Below are 20,396 nucleotides of genomic sequence, written 5' to 3' on the forward strand. Positions count from 1 at the left end.
AAGATATCTTCTTGAACTCCTCATTAGTGCCTGCATTGAATAGAGCATTCAATGCCTTGCTATTGAAGTTTGCCGTCTTGATCTTAGTATCATCCTAGTCGACCGACGCTTTTGTAAGCTTGGTCCAGCCTATCTCCATAGCTTGCCATACTTTCTCATTTAAAGATTGCAAAAAATCTCTTATGCGTACTTTCTAGTATGCATAGTTAGTGCCATCAAACAAATGAGGTATAATAAGAGACTGTCCTCTATCCATGACAAATAGGGGTCAATAGATCACACAACAAAGATTAACCCTAATTAGAGTGCGCCTGCTCTGATATCACTTAATAGGCCAAAAACGTATTGACCCTTTATGATGAATTAATTGATTAATTAGTCAAGTTTATTAATTAATCAAATTAACATGCAAAGCGTGTAGTAGCACAAACAAATCACCAAATAAGTAAGTGTGCAGAGGAAATTAAATTGACACTGTGATTTATTTATGAATGGGAAAAACCTACACGACAAATACCCTATTGGGTGATTTTAAGGTCACCACTCCCGAGAATTCACTCTTATCATAACAAGTAGTTACAAGTAACGGAATCCCAGTACCTTATACCAACCTACAGTTGAACCCTTACCTTAATACTCAATTGGACTTGTTTTGTAGTGATAATATCTCATTTTCAATGCACGCCTCCTAGTACGTGACTAACCAATTGCACAGATCCCAGTACGCGACTTGATCACTAACTTAAAAAGGATGTTCGCTGCAAAGTTCTTTAGTTCATCCAAACAATGAAGATCATGGAGTTGCTTGGTCACAAAACCCTACGATGTACAAACACTGCAGCTTCTTCAAGAGAAAGAAGAAGTAGGGAAAATTCTATCTCCGATCACAATTTGCATCAATAAGAATTTTCTTCACACTCGTGCAACTTGTGTAACTCTTGACGGCCCTTAAAATAATCCTTATATATGTTTAGGGTTATGAGAAAAGAAAGCCTAAATACATACTCACAAATTAGATGAAAAACAGTCGTGAAAAACTAAACTTTATAAACCTCGACAGATACCCTATCTGTCGAGCAACTATCGAGCATCAGGCTGAAATAGCTCTCTTTAAATCTCGTTAGATGCTAGTTGTCGAGTTAGCTGTCGAGCTTTAATGAACAACACTTTCTGACTTGATTCTTGGATAGACTTGCATAGCTTTAACACTTGAACTTGAAACAATGTTTCTTGAAGTATTAAACACATCCTAGATCTACCCAATTACAAGTAAAGTGCATTTTGTTAAAGGACTAGCCAATTATATAAAATAGTGACATATGTTCCTAACATTAATCACATATGTCCTAACACCCTCTAATACCCTTGACCCTGGCCCATCTCCTATGTATTGGCCGAATACAAGTAGGTGGTGCCTTGGCCCTTTGTGTATGCTTCAATTTCTTTCTGGCCTTCACACCATTTCTGTTGCCTCTGTGTTTGTCTAATTCTACTATATGTTCTGATTTATGTTTATCTCTTGTGGCTTGAAGGATGTGTGGGCTTTTGGGCTCATGTTCCTTGCCTTTCATCCCTTCCTCGGACTGGGTGTTGCTTGGGTGGAGGCCCTCAACTTCCTGACGAGCCCATATTCTTTTCTTTCCTGTGTCCGTGGGCTTCTTGGCCGTGGATCCTGCCATACCTCTTTATCGTGCCTGCTATAGCATTATCTCTCTTTTTTATTTCTTATTTCCCGTGGGCATACAGGCTGATGCTCCTACCGTGCTAGCCCACTTTCCACATCTTTACCTCTTTTGGGCTTTATTGGCCAACATTTTTGCTATGCTAGCCCATTTCATTCCTCGGGTTTTCTTGGCCCATTTACTTCTTCTCCCATGTGCTTTTTGCTAGCTCTTTTGGGCTTCCTCAGCCTAATTACCACATCTTTACCTCTTATTACTTTTCAGGCTTATTGGCCTTTAAGCTAACCCAATGAATTTACTAATTCATTTTTTTGGCTTTCTCGGTCCATTTACTTCCTCTTTTCCTCTTATTGTTCTTATGGGCTTACTACTTCATTCCTTGGGCTTTCTCGGTCCCTTTACTTTCTCTTTACCTCTTTTGATTCTTGTGAGCTTGCTGACCATCAATCCTGCCATTTCAGTCTACTGGGTTGCTTCCTTATTCTCTTACTATTTCTTGTTTCCCACTTTTCCTATATTGTTAGGTTTCTTATGCTGTTGGGCCCTTTGTCAAAAGTGGGCATTAACAAGAGTTCTTTTTTATTTTACAAGGAAGTCAAACCAACGTTAATATGTCATCAAAGAAAATTTCAATGGGTATGAATTATTTAGTCTATATATACTTGCAGCCAACATGTTCGGATATGAAAAAATCAATTTTCTTATGGGCATTATTTTTATGTAATAAGAAAACTCCCTACGTATTGGATAAGTAAAAATTCTAGTTTCATGAAAATAATATATCCATGTATATACTATATTTCTGGGCAAAAGAAAAGTACTATTAAGAACTTCTATCCTACAAGCAGTGTAAGGTTGTAAGGATAATCAACAAAGATGGCTGAGTTGTTGTATCCTGTGTTAGGATTAGTGCCCTTAAATCCTATTGTATGATGCTATGTATGATATTAAGTTTAACATTGTGTATGACATTATGTATGACTTAATATTATGTTTAATAAATTTGTTTTATTATTATCTGAAATAATGGTAACATGAATATTCGAACATTATCACATAGTCCATGAGATGCATAGTATCTGATTTATGTGAAGAGTCACAGAAGATATAAATCACAAGTTCTTTGTAAACTCAGAATTATAGTTCGTAGTCGGTGATGAAATTGGGCATTTCATCTGCGAAGACTATAACATATCAATCATGATGATTTGTCTTGATCATGGAAGTGGTGACTTCTGGTTGATGTGTTAATATGTTTTAAGAGTTAAGACATATTGAACTGGACCGCTGTGAGATTTATTATTCTCATAAAGACTGTCAAAGGAATAATAAATCTCACGACTTACATTTGCATGAACTCTTAATCCTGAGAGAATAATGGACCTGATCATGAGGTGTAGGTTGCTTTGATATATCAGGAGTGAGATCTAAAGTTATGGTCAAAACCTCAGTATGTTGGGCAGCCACATTTAGTGTTGATACACTTTAGTAAGACTAAAGTATATATATTTATGGAATTGGATTTCATAAATATATAATGAATAACATTAAAGGATTAACCCGGGTACTCAAGGATTAAGATGTAGTAATTTACAAAGTGGCAATTTACATTAATGACTTTGTATTACTACGAATATTTTATGAAGGGGTTGCATGTATAATAAAGTCTTGGGATATAATTTATAGATAAGACCTAGAGTGCAACTATATTTATATAGTGGTATTAAATATAATTAATGGTAACTTTAGACTTGTCAAGAGTTGACAGAAAAGCCCAATGCCCATTGGAGCTAGTGTCTTATTGGTCCCTTTTAGTCCCACTCCAAGCCACACACTTAAGCCCAATTGGGAAGGCCCAAAAGGCCAACCCAATTAGATAAATTGGTTAGATACAAAGGGAAAAACGTTCAGATTTTTCAGAGTGTGAAAAACAACATTGAAGTGGTGTGTATGTGAGTTTTTGTCACTCACAAGTCATCCCTTTTGTTACCAATTTGAGAGACCACACATCTTGGGCGTTAGTGGAATTGGAGTGAAGATTAAAAGCAGTCCCAAGTGCTTCAATCTTCTGGGATTTTGAAATTCACCGCTTCAAGGTACGATCTCTTGTTTTCAAATTCTGAAATTCACTTAGTACATGCTATCAATATTGAATGAAGTAGATCCGTTTAAAACTTATTTTCCGCTGCACTCATCTTTAATTTCCATCATCCTGGGGGTGGCATGCATAATGTTTGTTCTACTACATTGAAAATTCCGTATACGTGTATATCATCTCAAAATAGTGGCTTGGTCCACGCCTTAACCTTGCCATCTAGAAGCATATATGAATTGATGGTAATTTGCTTTTAATGTTATGAGACTACTTTGAAGCATCATCGAGGTAATATCTCTCCATTGTTCTCTAATTTTATGGTAAATTATAATTTATGTGATATGTGATTATTTAATTGATATTTTGAAGATTATTTATTTGTTAATTATTGTTCTTAGGAACAACAAAAGGTACCATACCTTACGAGGGTGTTTGGTTTGCTTAATATTACGTCAAGGTGTAAGGTTGCATTTTTGTAATGTTAGATTCATGGAATCTCATTAAAAGATTGTAACATCACAATGTTGATTCATTAGTTACATTCCAATCACATTCCAAGAATGTAACTAATGAATTTACACAAATATCCTTTAAAATAACTAAATAATTTTTTTCATAAAAAAACACAAAATAACAAAACAAATTTTTCTTCACTTTCTTCCACTTTTTCAACAACCAAACAATGACAACTCTATTTTTTCTCTCTAACCAATCAATGACAAAAAGATCTAACAATGAAAAACAAAAATAGATCTAAAGCAGTTAGATCAATCAAAATTTGACATCTCATTGAAAAAAAAATGGAAACTAAATCTAGATTTAAAGATTTAAAAACCAATATAATAGAACTTGACCTAATATCCCCTTCATCAAATCAGACTTGATTAATGAACATCATTAGTGGCAGTGACACCAGCATCGAACTTGAATCTCTCCATTAGAACCATCGTCTCTCCCATCACCACTGCTTTGAACACCTTAATGAATGCAAGCACGTGGAAAAACAACAACATGAAGAGCGAAACCTAGTGAAAACGTTCAAATCTAAATTTGACATGTGTCCAAATCGCGGCGGAATAATGCGATTAGGTTTCACTGAGAAAGAATCACTCCCTTTACTAGTCTAGTGGCGGTGATACCATCTCCCTTGGACTTGAGGACACAATTGGAGCAAAGATTTGAACTAGGCTAGGGTTTGAATTAAGGGAGAGAAAGGAGGGATGGCTAGGGTTTTAGTTTTCATGTTTTAAGTTTGTGAAAAATATATATAAGGGACAATTTTGTATTTAAAATTTATTGGTATAGACAATTCTATCAATTTGATAAATTATAACACTTTAATAAATAGGTAATGTAAGATTACCCTCATTTATTAAATAGGTGATGCTATATATTTTGTAATCTTAGAATAAATCAAATAAATCAAACATTTTAATATTATATTAAAGTAATGTGCATCACATTCACAGCAAGGTTGTCACATTATGTTAAACCGAACACTCCTAAGAGGGTGGTTTGTTAGACATAAAGGTCATCATTTCATGGGACAAGTTTCTTTAAATAGCGTTTCCACTTACAGTTACCTACCTAGCGTAAAAAATAATCAAATCTTTGGCTGTTGAGGATGGCCACTAATGGTCTTGTCCTCATTAGTTCATACAATCATGAGCAAGGTTTTGAAACTCGGACCGAACCGTACAGTCCGACCGGAAAAATCTCGAACTATTCAACTTTATGGTTCTTTTAGCCTCAAAAACCGCTCTATGTGAAAAAAACAGGGACTCGTAAAAACCGCGGTCGGACCTCACGGTTCTGAGAATCGTGATCAAACCGCTTCTCACGGTTTTGAATCTGAACCTTAAAAAAAAAAAAAAAAAAAAAAAAAAAAAACAGAAAAGGAGAAAAGGAAGAAGACTGCGCCAAAGTAGGGGTGGTGCCATGAAGCAACTGTTGCTTCTTCTTCTTCTTCTTCTTCTTTCTTTTTTTTCTTCTTCTTCTTTGTCCGTCTCCCTCTCTCTTTTGTTTGCTGAACTTTGTTAGGCATGTGGTCTGGTTTCTTACTTTCTCTTTCTTTGTATTTGTTATGACTATTCTGACTGACATTAGCTGTCTAGCATTGGAAATATAGAAAGTTTCCGGAGCTCTCCACGTGTCTACAGTATTGACGTTAGCTGCTGGGCATTGGAAATAATAAAAGATTTTAAATTTTGAATAAAAGAAAGCTCTCCACGTATAATGCTTTACAACTTTAGTGCATATAGTGCTTGCTTGCTGTCAAGCACTTCCTTTAGTATTTGAATATGCTTTAGTACATATAATGCTTTCTAGGTATAATGCTTTAGTACATATAGTGGTGTACATTGACTAATTGACTATTTAAATGAGCTTGGGAAAAAAAAAGGATTGGCAGTCAAATGGGCTTGGGCATGAGCAAATAAATTTATTTGTCTCTTAATTATTTTATTGGATTTCATAAAATAAAAATTATTGGGTACTAAAGTGTATTTTGTCATGACTTAAAAATAATTTAGAAACTTAATAGCTATTGTTTTTTTAGAATTTAATAATTTTTATTTGTATTATGAAAGTTATGTTATAAAAAATACTATCTATATTTGTTTTGGACTATTTTAGTTAATTTTTATATTTTTTATTAATTTAATGTTTTATATATATTTAAAATAATTATTAAATTAATTATGACGTTATCACGGTTCGACCTCGGTTCAACCTCGGTTCGACCTCAAAAACCTTGAATCTCTCCCTTTTACGATTCAATGAACGGTCCGGATTTGAAAACCTTGATCACGAGGAGAAGTTAAATCCATCCTTGTCAGTTATCACGGCCTGGGTGCTATCCTTTCAGCAATTGTTGGATAAAGATGAGTTTTATATTTAATAAATGCTTTGAACCAGAGGAAGAGTGCTGAATTTGAATAAAAAGGGAAATGTTAGAAAATGGTGGGAATTTGTTTATAAATTATTTTTAGAAATATTTTATTAAAAAATGATAAAACAATTAATTTTATTGATAGATTTTAACATTTTTAATAAAAGTGATGTCAAAAATTTTCTTATATTGTTTATTAACAATTGCTTTAAGAGCATTTGTTAAAATGACCCAATAATAAAAACTTCAGCCAAGGAAAGCCAATAATTAATTAAGGGTAAATTATAAAGTTGGTTTTTATCCTTTACACCATTTGTCAATTCAGTCCCTAATATTTTAATTGTGTCAATTTGGTTTCTAACCTTTTTAGTGTCATGTCAATTTGGTCCCCCATTATATTATAGATGAAAAATTCTGATGTGTCAAACGAAATAATAATAAAAATTGATTTTTCATTATCCACCTCAATTTTTTTTTAAATAAAAAACCTAAATTTCTGTTCACAATTAAGCTTGGGAAAAATTCTAAAATCCCCTAACTTTCTCTTTCTCATCAGATTACACCTCCCTCTCTTCTCCCTCACCCTCACTTTCACTCACATGAGTCAAGATCTGAAGTCATGAACCTGTGATTGACCATCCCATATGGTACATCAACACCGTTGGTCTAATCTATTATTTATTCTATCACGGTGTGTAAGTATAGAAAAGAGGAGGGGTTGATATATGGGATGGAGTGCCCGGTTTGCTTGAGTGAGTTCGAAGAAGATGAAGACTTAGACTTTGCCTAAGTGTTATGCTTTTCATGTACCTTGCATAGATATATACCTGGTTAAGATCAAACAAGAATTGTCCATTGTGTCATGCCCCTGTAGTTAGTGACCTGGTTATCAGGTAAGTGCAATTGAGCCTAATTTGAGTGCTCTAGGTTCAAGCCAAGAAACCCAGTAGAGAATGTTGAAAACCATAGTGGAGCGGAAAGCAATCAAATTGGAACTCAAGTGGCGAGACTAGTAAAAGTGGGGCTGGTGAGGGTGAGGGAGAAGAAAGGGAGATGTAATCTAATGAGAGAGAGAGAGAGAGAGAGACTTTAGAAGTCTGCTTTTGATGGTCTCAGCAAATCCACCCTAATTGCCTTGTTAAAACAGCAATTGAAGGATGAAGAAGAAGCTGCAAATGCTAATGAAGAAGAAGAAGATGGCCAAGAATTAGGGGCATCCTCAGAAGCCTTTGTTGCTAATACTAATCCTTATTACCCCTACAATCAGGAAGTATTTGGCCATGATGAAGCCTCCACACCAAACTTAGGAGAGAATTAACACTATCGACACAAGTAACCAAAACTACTAATATAATCTAAAACTACTAATATATATATGTGTGTGTGTGTGTGTGTGTGTGTGTGTGTAAAAGATAGGTTCAAGTTACACATAGTTTAACTCCACAAAAGTGAACATTTTTTAAACCATAGATTTCAAATAGACCTAATAGTTAAAAATGAACTAAAATCCATGTCATTCATTCTTAAAATTTATTGTTGACCACATCAGCTAACCTAATCAATTTGAGATAATATTATACTAGTATTTTTTTCCGACTTGCTCTCTCTCCTAATTAATTCATCCCTAACCTCTGCACAAAATGCCTATTCTCAATGTTCTTGAGTTACAAATTTTCTTTCTCATGGACTTAATTCTTATCTGGTATTATGTGAAGTTTAGATAATAAACGTTTAGAGAGAGAGAGAGAGAGATATTTAATACGGTAGGGATTAGAATTTGAAATACAAACAAATTCTATTCACTACCGATCAAATTTTGATAGTTTAATCTCATCATAATCTTTACAATTTGATAATTTTATTTTAACTCTAAGGATCGGAATTGGTTTCATTTGTTTTTCCCCTTATAAAAACAATATCTAAGAGCCTAAGATCATTTAATAGTAACTTTTCCACACTAAGATATATATCTCCCTTATTAAGAGCATCCACCTGCCGTTGATTTTTACATTCCACCTCAAGATTTGTGAATTCAAAATAAAGAAATCTAAATCTAGACCCAAATAATCATTTGCCAAATGGCCTCACATATCAAATAATCAATACGTAAATACCAGAGTAATATAAGGCTATTAGGAAGAAAATCTGCAACTCAAAAATAAAGAATAAACACTTATGCAAGGTTAGGGATGAATTAATTAAGAAATAGAAATAAAGTAGAAAAGAATAATATAATATTCACTCAAATTAATTAGGTTAGCTAATGTGACAATTAATTTTAAAGATGACATGGATTATAGTGATTTTCCAACCATTAGGTGGCGTTTGGTACGGGAAAATCCACATTACTCCTGGCATCCAGATTCCTAGGAATGTGATTCTTAGGAATCACATTCCTAAGAATGTAGCTATTCCTATGTTTGGTTTCATTAGGAATTTCTTAAAATTCATAAGAATGTGAGATGATAATGTTTGGTTTATTCCCAAGAATCTTAAATGAATTATTTATTTTTCCCATTCTATCTTTAGATTTGAATGTGAACTACCAAGTCATTTAAAAAAAAAGGTTAAAATTGTCAATTTATAAAAAATACAATTTCCTTTAAACTTAGGAATCTGGATTCCCACTTGTTTTAAAAGGAATCTACATTTTTACTGAGAGAAGTTTAAAGGGGGAATCCAGATTCTCCTGACATTTGATTCCCTAGCATGATTTGCAACCAAACATAGGAATCTTTAAACATTCCTAAGAATCCTAAAACATTACCCTGTACCAAATGCTACATTAGGTTTCTTTAAAATCTACAGTCTAAAAATGATGTAAATTGAACCCATCTTATATATATATATATATATGATGACATCCCAACCCAAGGTGGACGAGGATGCACCCAAATTGTAAACCTTGCTTGACAGGTGGTGCACATCTAGTCTTTTCAGTTGACTTCAACTGAAACTTAGGAATTCAAACTCATCCATTCCCTATTTATACCTCACTAACAAGCAGTGTTCATACTGTCCCAACCATTAATAGACAAAGCCAAAAGCCCTAGTAATCACACTTCCTGGTGTTCAAATACCCCCTCTCACAACTTTTGAATTATCTATAAACAACAACAACAACAACAATAATAATAATAATAATAATAAAAAGGTATTTTGAATTATAATGTGAAAATGTAGACATCGCCAATGCATATGATTTCTTACTATCTGTTTTTGTTCAAGGCACAAACAACAGGGACAAGTATCTTGCCAACTAGTCCGAGTCTTCTTTAAACAAAGCCTTATCAAATACCAATTTTCTGTGTTTTTTTTTTTTTTTTTTGGGTAAGTTATATGCATCCAATGGGTCTTATAACTACACCTTCACCCAGAGGTCATTAGCTGCTGATATACGAAATAACAATTGTAGTTATAAGCAAATAATGTCAAAAACGAAAGCACTAAAATATACTGTGAGATTATCATATGATTATACCTATTTTACCTAAAACAATCTTTTATCAGCAAGGCAGAGACTCTAAAATTACCACACCAAAGAACTGAAATAATTAATTAATTAATTTTTTTTTAAAACCCTGTGATTTTTAATAATTTACTATATCATGATCCCCTCTACATTTGCTTTGAAATAGAGAGGGTTCATTTCATAGTAAGAATTTCATTTTTTTCATAAATCTAATCAGGTTAATGGCATTATGTCATATAAAATCTCATTCCACCAAATAAAAATTGATAATTGATGTTAAATGACGTGAGATTGTATATACCTTCAAATTTTTGAAGAGCTAAATCTTTGGCATTGAATGGTCCCTCTCCATTTCAAAAACAAATAGAGATTCCTAGTACTATCTTGGAATCACCAATAACTAATGCATCCAACATTGTTGTTACAATTCTAAAAAACCTAATTATGTCTAAAAAGTTCCCCCAAAGCAAGCAACAACTATAAGTTAAAAGTCTCAAAAAGAATGAAAAGTCAAGATCTTTTGCCATGAGAAAATGTAAAGGCTGAAATACATTTTAGTCCCTCTAACTTTGGTGGTGTTGTCATTTTATTCCTTCAAGTTTCAAAAATTGCAATTAATCCTTTGAACATTTGAACTATTGCCATTTTGGTGCCTCAAGTTTCCAAATTTGCAATTAACCCCATGAACTTTCAAAATACTATCATTTTTGTCTGTCAAGTTTAAACTTTTTTTTTAATGTTTCAAAACAAATGACTTCGTTTAGATATAGTTAACAAAACATGATGGGATGGTCAAATTGACAACAATGCAAAAGTTTGTGGTTAATTGCAAGTTTTGATACTTTAAAGGATCATAATGACAACAACACTAAAGTTATTTTGGGTGTAAAATGTATTTTAACCAAAAAAAAAAAAAAAAAAATCAATGTAATTCCAGCTCACCTTATACATATTCTAATTGAGAAATTAACTTTCCCATTATGGCTCTCCTCCCTTCCCCAACCTAAATAAAACACTAAAATTGCTCCCTTTCTTTGTCACTCTGTAAACAGGTTGATGACTGCCTTCATGGTCTCTAGATGGATTAATGAGTACCACTGTACCAAAAGACTATCAACTCCAAAAAAAGAATCAAACATACTCGGAACCCTCATCTAGAGGCACATCCCACATGAACCTTCCTTTTTCATTAAAGAGAAAAGACAGGTTGGGCTAGAAATTTTTGGAAGCTATATATATATATATATATCCTAAAATAAAACACCCCAAATCTTTCTCTACCACATCATACAATTCATCAACTGCATTTGCTAAATATAACTCTAAGCACCAAACATGCATCTAGTATCTCCCAGCATTTTCCCTTCTTTATATATATATATATATATATATCTCCCACCATAAACCATCCACCCTCTCAAAAGAGGGTAAAAAAACCAATCAACAGACTTAGTAAGCAGGCTATGAGGAGGAGGCGAAAACCAAATGCACCTTCATTCCTTATTCCACAGGGCCATCAATGGAACTTCTTGGCTCATGGCTCTTCCATATCCCATCATCAACACCATAAGGAAATATAATAGTATAAATATTGTATACACCTCATATTTCTCCTCCAAAAACTATTCTACACAACCAACAACCTTGATGACCTGCAAATGATGGTGGACCAGAAAGAAAGAAAAAAAAAAAACCAAAATAAGCAGCAACACAAAGAAAAACAGAAATGCACTAAATGAGGGGAAACAAAAAGGAAGAACACAACAAGATGGTATGTGGAGATCCTTGACTTGCACTTGGAGAAAGAGTATTTTATGATGCCACTCTAAGATCATTATTGAGGTTTGTAAATACTAAACACCCCAGTGTAATACTTCCTACCATGGCAGATCAACACCTAATACAAGCCTCAGAATCAAGCAACGTTTCTCAAACTTCTTAATCTACTCAATTTCCAAACCAAAGATAATAAGACACGGATCCAGACTTTCATATTCCTATGAAGGCAATGCTCAAAGATTAATGACAATTCACAAGTTAAGACACATATCAGAACATTATCAGTCATTAGGCTAAGTAAATATATATTCTACATATGAGCATAAAATTATAGGCACAATGTGTCAACTACCAGTAGCTAGGACTTGTGCAACCTTTGTCCTGGTCATTGTAGCATGTGTGTTGCCCAAGGCATGTGAGGCATGAAAACTTGACAAATATTAACAACCACTACACCTATGTGAAAGCCTGTGTGTAAGATCAATGGAAACATATTTTGAATTCCTAAAATAAGGTTTACATTTAGGTCAATTTACAAGCACAATAACTATCATTCCCTAACCAACTTCTGTTATACTAGTGAGATGCTGAAACTATCTTGAAGCAAACAACAACAAAATAATTACAAGAAGTGAATGCTCACCTAGAGAAGTGAAAAATAGAAAAATAGAAAAAGGGGCAATGGGGTGTTGTTTCATATTACACAAGGAGAACAAATAACCAAAAAGTATGAACCAAGAAAAAAGAATAAAGGGAAGGAGAGCAGGGAGGGGGAGGGGGAAGAGGAAAACATTGAAAGACGCCATGTACTGTGCGTTTATGATCATATGTACTCAAGAAAAGAATGAGTTGAACTGTACAGAGTCATAATAAAAATAAAAGTATAACATCCAAATATAGCTCACCAGCTGCCCTTTGTTTCATTGTAGAAGCTCTAAAACTATCTACCAAACAAATAACTCACTCATGGGCTTTAAATGAGAAATTTCTAAAGAATCACATTGTGCCTGAAAATTGTGGAGACTACCATGTTCAATCGCTGCTTGATTCTAACTTTTATGTTTATACAAATATATGTTACGACAAAAGTCACAACTGCATTAATATAGTTGTCAAATGTAAAAGGAATTGACAGCTCCAACACAAAAAACTTGCAAGATAATTAACATCTTCAATTTTGAGTGTCTAGAAGCACAGCTCATTTGAAAAGACATTATTCATTAAACTTAAACTGAAACCAAATAAATAATAATCATAATTTATGCAGACAAACCTAAAACTCTTCATAAACAAGGCGAGAATCATGTTGAATCCAGAAATGATAACAACTATCAAAAGATTCTAGCAGGATTAATTAGAATTTTCCCCAAAAAAAAAAAGATGAGTTCTTGCTAAAATCTTACCCTCGAAACTCTAACCCGAACCTTTGTCCTTCCCTTCATTACCACCAATAGCATCAGTCACCAAAGCCATCGGTCTTTGATCAATAACCTCATCGATAATCCCAAACTCCTTGGCCTCACCCGGTGTCATGAAATAATCCCTGTCCATGTTCGTCTGAATTACCTCTAATGATTGCCCTGTGTGCTTCACATACAGTGCATTCAGAGAATCCCAAACCCGAACAATCTGCTTGGTGTGAATTGTCAGATCCTTCGCCTGCCCACTGTATCCACCGGAAGGCTGATGAATCATAATTGTGGCATTGGGAAGTGCCCGCCTCTCACCCTTGGCTCCTGCAGCTAAAAGGAGAGAAGCCATCGAAGCAGCTTGCCCCAAACAAATTGTATTGATTGGAGACCGGATGTATTGCATTGTATCATAAATTGCAAGACCTGTATAATTCAATCCAATCCAGGAAAATATAAATAAGTTTCCGGACGGGGAGGAATAGAAGGACTTTCCAACAAGCCTTTAAATATGTACAACAGAAAAAACTAAGCTCAATACATATGCATCACAAATGTTTTTTCCTACAAAGAAGCCACAGCAAGAAAAGTTCCATCAACAAATTTTAAGTTGTTATGTTTTGACAAATATATCTTGAATCTCTAGATCCTTTGAACTAACAAATAGAAATAAGCAATATGGAATTTGAAAAGTGGAATAGAATGTACATACCTGCGGTGACGGCGCCGCCGGGGGAGTTGAGGTACATGTGGATGGGTTTGGAAGGGTTTTCAGACTCGAGGAATAGGAGCTGGGCGACGACAACGTGGGCAGTGTCGTCGGAGATGGGTCCGTTGATGCAGACAATTCGTTCCTTGAGGAGACGGGAGAAGATGTCGTAGGCGCGTTCGCCTCGCGACGAGTGCTCTATCACCATCGGGATCAGGCTGTAGCTGCGCATCATTGGCTGCTGCATCTGTTGACACCATGTCGCCCTGCCCACCAGTCTCGCGCTCGAAATTAGACTCCTCATCCTAATGCCAATGCTATAGAGAGAAAATATGAGAGTAGCAGTGGTAGTAGGAGTAGAAGATCTTTGATTTGGAAACAACCGCCTAGGGTTTATGACTTAAGATAAGACGTTTTTTTTATTTTTTTATTTTTATTTATTATTACTCCGTATTTTTTTTAGAATGTTAAGAATTTTTTTTTTTTTTGAGCATTCATATTGAGTCTTATAAATGCTATATAATGGTAATATTTAGTGGAGTGCCAAAACCCCCTATTACCTGGTCTTGCAAAGTATTGTAATTGCAAAAAAAAATTTGTAATTGTGCTACAGTGTCATCATAAAAGAAAAATGATATGTTTACAATATTTTTACAACATTTTTACAACAAATCTTAAGTAGCATGTTGTTACTGGTTGTTATTATTAGGTAAAAAGTAATCTTAGTGTTAGTTTTAAATTTGAACCAATAACAACTAACTACCTGTGATTTGTTGTAAAAATGTTGTAGAATTATTGTAGACGTAACATCTCTCATCATAAAATGATGGCACTTTAGCAACTTGTAAAAGGTGTATATTGTACTAGTTAAAGACTCGTGCGTTGTACTGTTTTATCATAAACTTATAGAATATACATTTTATTTGATAAAATGTAACATCTCAAATAAAGGAAAAAAAAATTGGTATAATAATTATCAAATATAAAATGATAACATATAATAAAATTATTATTTTGTAACCTACCAATTGTGCTCCAATGAGAATTTTGTATTTTTGGGAGATTGTTGAATACTTCTTTGTACACTATATCCTTGTTCTTGTTTGTCATTGTTCTTTATTATAAAATTTTATGATTGATAAAAAATCATGTCAAACCAAATTTAATGATTGATAAAAATAAAAACTAAATGGATAGATTGACTTCTTTTATAGATCAAAGTGTACAACTCTAATAGGTAGCCAAAGCTATTTCAATTAGGAAAAAAAAAAAAACAAATTGTTATGAACAATTTACAATCAAATTTATATCAAAACATGCTTAATTGTAAGCTAAAAAGAAGATTTTTCACTAAATCAAAATTGAGAGGATGAAGAAAACATATCACCATTAGAACCCATGTCATAAAACAAAAAATAATTTAAAAAATCATGTCGAAGCATATTTAATGATTAATTCTCAAACCATAATCATATATATTGTATAAATCATAAGCAAATTAGGTTAAACAAAAAACAAAACAAAAAAATACACAAAACCCATACGATTTAATGAAAAAAAAATTAGAGCAAACAAATACATACCTGAAAGGTTGTAGGTAGAAGAAGAGAAGTATAAGAAAAAGAGCTGTATAGTATATATTCATTATAAATTATTTAGTATATATAGACTCCACATTGAAGAAATTGATATGAATAAAAAGTCTAATGTTAGTCTAATTTGTGGGAGTGTAAAGCTAAAGTCTAAATCTTAAAAAAAAGTGACAAGAGGAAATTCAAAGAATTCAGTGTTTTATTTAAATACTAAGAGTAGTTGCTGTTTTTTTACATGTACTACCTTGCTGATTTTTTAAAGTGTACAGTGTACAACATTGAATTTTTTTTTTTTTTACGTGTAGTAATATAATTTAAATTAAACGATAAGTTGAAGATTTTGGATTGTAATCAAATTGATATTATTTATCAACTTATAAATTATAATAAGAAAATGATTAGATGACGAATTTGGATTGTAATCAAATTATCAACTTAGAAATTATAAGAGAAGAAGATAAGAAAAAAAAAAGTCTATTTTAAAAACAAAATCTAACAAAATTTCTGCAATTTGATTGAGAGGGAGAGAATTTTCAATTGTATGGAAATTAGATTTCTAATCATCTTAGGAATTATAAGAGAAGAAGAATTAACTTAGGATGTATGTTTATCCAAAATCTTCAGCATATACTTTATTTTTACGTGTACTATGTAGTTTTTTGGTTACACGTGATAATATAATTAAAAAAAAAAAGGATTAGATGAAGAGTCTATTGATTTTAGACTTTGTTGATAACATTTTAGATAAACATAATTGTTATAGTTGTAAATCAAATACTATTTTATTTTATTACTTGATTTGTCATATTTATCCAAAAAATATGTATATCTATTCTTAAAATTTAAAAATTTATTAAAATTTATGCAATTTGGTGAAGCCACTAGGCGCAACCATGGTGTCTAAGCCCAACTTTTATTATATATAATATGATATGATTTTATGGTTGTGGGTGGGTATTTTTAATTATATTTTATGAAGAGGAAGAGAGAGAAAAAGTTGGTGAAATTAATATTTTTAATGAATAGATGAGATAAATAAAACTTGGGATGTTGGGTGTGTTATAAAATGATATGGTATAATTGATATAGTAGTTGTTAAGATGGTAAAATAGAATAGTTCTAAAAAAGCGGATGTGAATACTCTTACTCTTTTAATTTAATTAATGTGAAAAATAATAATAAATAAAAACTATATTTATTAAATTTTCTTTAGTCAGACTTCAACAAAGTACCACTAGATCATACATAGTTATCATACCATTGTCACATCTATTGCTTCCCTTGTTCTAGTATTTTTGCACTTGCATGCTTGTAGTCCTCTTCTATTTTTTCTAAGATTGTTATATTTTTTAATCACAAAAATACATAATAGTGTGATGAGATTTATGTGTTTGTGACGAGTAGCATGTAAATGGTCGTCCATTACTTGCAAACCAACAGTGACAGTGACAAGTAAGGGTATGGACGAGCATATGTGCATTAACTCTAGGTAGTAATTGTTAGGGATATGAAATAATTGTTGTAATCCATTTAGTTAGGTAGTTAGTTGAGATTAAGATGAGTTAGTTAGGATTTGAGCACATGTAGCTCATTCAACATGTGCTCTAATGTGGGCTAATGAGATTAGAGCTAGTCTCATATAAATACATAATTGTAATTCAACATTAGATATCAATGAAGAATAAACCAATTTCTTAGTGCATTAGTGCATCCCTCTCTCTATCTTTTAATCTCTCTATTTCTCTATGGAGGGTGACTATCTCGAATTAAGTCAATTTCCCCACAATCCACATCCATTTCCCTATAATTCCCATCAATCTCCATTAGGAACCACCAGGTTCCTAACAAGTGGTATCAGAGCCATTGATCCGGAGACGAGCAATTGTGATCAAAGAAATTTTTTGAAAGAAATACAGCATATGTTGAACAAAGCCTTAGAAGAAGTCAAGGATATTTCAAAGAAGATGAAGGCTTTGGCTGAATCTAACATGGCCATGAACGAAAAACTTTCAAGAGTGCAGAAGGATCTCAAGAATATGACGGAAGAGGAGTTACAGCTTCTTGAAGGAACAAGTGACAAGTTTCAAGTTGTTGAATCAACAAAAACTACCCTTGACAATGAAGATGCAAATGACAATGAAGATATGGCTGATCTTGAAGAGTTTCTTTGTTAAAATATTAGTATTGATACACCATGTTGAATATGCTAATATGGATGCGGAAGCGAAAGTATAAAGTATAAAGTATAAAACACAATAACACATGAGAGTTGTGTGATTCAGCCTAACGACCTACATTCACAGAGGAAACCCTAAAGGGCTACATCAATAATTTATTATAGTGTAGTACAAATCCTGTGTTACAGTGAATCATAACATGTGTATATATAGTAGACTAAACCCTAGACTAATAGATTTCTAGTACAAGTAGGAGACTTAACTTGCACACAAAGTAGAATTAGACGTGGGCCTATACTAATGGGCTAATATATCTCTAACACCCCCTTTCAAACTCAAGATGGAACCTTGATGAAATCTTGAGATTTGATAAGGTTGAGAAGATTCCTTGAATGAAGTTTGGCTCTGTGACGGTAGTTTGAAGAAGGCAATGGTCTTGTAGTGTTGATGCGACTTCTAACGGTGGCATGACTATACCGGAGAGTTTTGATGACAGTAGTAGGAAGCCAAAGAAAATGAACGCAGCAAAAAAACACTAAGGAAGACAAAGATTGCTCTTAAATATACTGCAAGGACAGAAAACCATGCTACAAGAAGGTGGCTCTGATACCATATTAAATATTAGCATTGATACACCATGTTGAATATGCTAGTATGGATGTGGAAGCGAAAACATAAAGTATAAAACACAATAACACATGAGAGTTGCGTGGTTTAGCCTAACGACCTACATTCACGGAGGAAACCCTAAAGGGCTACATCAATAATATATTATAGTGTAGTACAAATCCTGTATTACAATAAATCATAATATGTGTATATACAGTAGACAAAACCCTAGACTAATAGACTTCTAGTACAAGTAAGAGACTTGGCTTGCACACAAAGTAGAATTAGACTTGGGCCTATACTAATGAGCTAATATATCTCTAACATTCTTTATTTAAAGGAATTAGTACTAGGAGAACACAATGCTTTCCCATGTCCAGTACAGTCCCCAAGAATACTTTGCAACAAACCATACTTGGTCTTGGACAGCCTTTCCATGCATAGCCTGGATATGGTGTATCCTAAGGTCTCTAAATTCTATAATGAGCTTCACACTAACTTAGCTTCATGTGGAGTAAATGGATTTAAGGTTGATCTTGGACTTGGCTACGGTGACAAAGTCTCTCTTTTCCTTGCCTGTCATCAAGATGGAGTCACATTCCTTTCTATTTTTGAGAATTCCGCACTTACATGGTGATTTCTTGATGGCAAGCCCAAGTTGATATTCCTAGAAGGTCTCTTGGCTACACTTATGGAAGCCAACATGCATCCTGAAGCCTTCACACCAACAAATGGTGGTGACAACTGTGGGATAAATGATGAGTTCCACAGCCCAGCTGATCACAATTTTTATAAGAAATTATGTTTAAAGTCAAGAGCATTACGTACTTATTGTTTAAATGATGAAGAATGGAATGTCAGGCTATTAGTAACAACACCGTCAGATCTTCATTTCCAAGAAGAAAGAATCACTTCTTGCAAGAAACAATATGTGATGTCTTTTCCTAGTGAACCTCGTGAACTATACCAATGTGTCCTTGGAAGCAAATTACTTCTCGTAAAGCATTTTGTGATTATCTTTTTGTGCTATATGTCAAGAAATGGTGCTCCTAGACAACAACTTTACAATGAGACCAAGGTAGCAAGGGAAGGTTCTTCTCAAAGAAAGGACAAAATTTACATCATTCGATCATGGCCATGTGTTAGTAACTACCCTGAGTTCATTTTTCAGCAGCATGTTATTCCAAGATCGTTGTCATTGTTGGGCTTAATCCATCTTGAGGATTTAATGGTGTGGCCAATGTGTCTCAATGGTGATTAAATCAATGTGACTGTTTCAATTTATTAATGGGCTGTGATTAATTGCTTGGAAATATTTGATGAGTTCAATGGTCAAGATGCTTTAGCATATTGGATTAGTGGTTGGTTTCCCCTCATGAAGGTGTCACTCAATAAAAACACCTTGTAGGCAAGGTGTTTTCAAGGGGAGAGAAATGTTAGGAATATGAAATAATTATCGTAATCCCCATAGTTAGGTAGTTAGTTGAGATTAGGATGAGTTAGTTAGGATTTGATCACATGTAGCTTATTTAACATGTGGTTTAATTCATAGAGCACATGTTGAATTAATTAGCCAATTATCTTGAGCCATGTGGGCCAATGAGATTAGAGCTAGTCTCATATAAATACATAATTGTAATTCAACATTAGATGTCAATGAAGAATAAACCAATTTTTTAGTGCATTAGTGCATCCCTCTCTCTTTCTCTCTCTCTTTTAATCTATTTCTCTATGGAGGGTGACTACCTCGAATTAAGTCAATTTTCCTACAATTTGCATCCATTTCCCTATAATTCCCATCGATCTCCATTAGGAACCACCGGGTTCCTAACAGTAATCAATAACTAAGCAATGAATAGCATAAAACCATTACCATTGTCCAATAATGCAGAATTAAGGACTAGTTACGAACAGAAAACATTGAAGTTAAATTGCAATCATTAAGCATTGATTACCCAGCTGCAACATAATGGTTTACTAAG

At 33.5% G+C, this 20,396-nt stretch overlaps 1 protein-coding gene across 2 annotated transcripts; it reads right to left on the reverse strand.

Annotated features, from left to right (window-relative positions):
• Positions 1-11,277: 11,277 nt before the first annotated feature.
• Positions 11,278-14,425, reverse strand: LOC112034552 (ATP-dependent Clp protease proteolytic subunit 2, mitochondrial). 2 transcript variants are annotated; one of them, XM_024067366.2, is made up of 3 exons: positions 14,040-14,425; positions 13,322-13,753; positions 11,278-11,791 (listed from the first exon to the last, which is right to left on the reverse strand). In XM_024067366.2, exons 1-2 carry the CDS (start codon positions 14,338-14,340, stop codon positions 13,332-13,334), a joined length of 723 nt encoding a protein of 240 aa, XP_023923134.1. In that variant the 5' UTR covers positions 14,341-14,425; the 3' UTR covers positions 11,278-11,791; positions 13,322-13,331. The 2 variants fall into 2 exon arrangements, with proteins under 2 accessions (XP_023923134.1, XP_023923133.1); XM_024067365.2 differs by lacking the exon at positions 11,278-11,791 and having other exon boundaries at positions 13,117-13,753.
• Positions 14,426-20,396: the final 5,971 nt, after the last annotated feature.

The sequence above is a fragment of the Quercus suber genome, unplaced genomic scaffold, assembly GCF_002906115.3.
Source record: "Quercus suber isolate HL8 unplaced genomic scaffold, Cork oak 2.0 scaffold_136, whole genome shotgun sequence".
Classification (NCBI taxonomy): domain Eukaryota; kingdom Viridiplantae; phylum Streptophyta; class Magnoliopsida; order Fagales; family Fagaceae; genus Quercus; species Quercus suber.

Coding starts and splice junctions, on each gene's coding strand:
- LOC112034552 (XM_024067366.2), bottom strand. CDS start 14,340: ATGAGGAGTCTAATTTCGAGCGCGAGACTGGTGGGCAGGGCGACATGG. Junction 13,754..14,039: donor CGGCGGCGCCGTCACCGCAG/GTATGTACATTC, acceptor TGAATTATACAG/GTCTTGCAATTTATGATACA.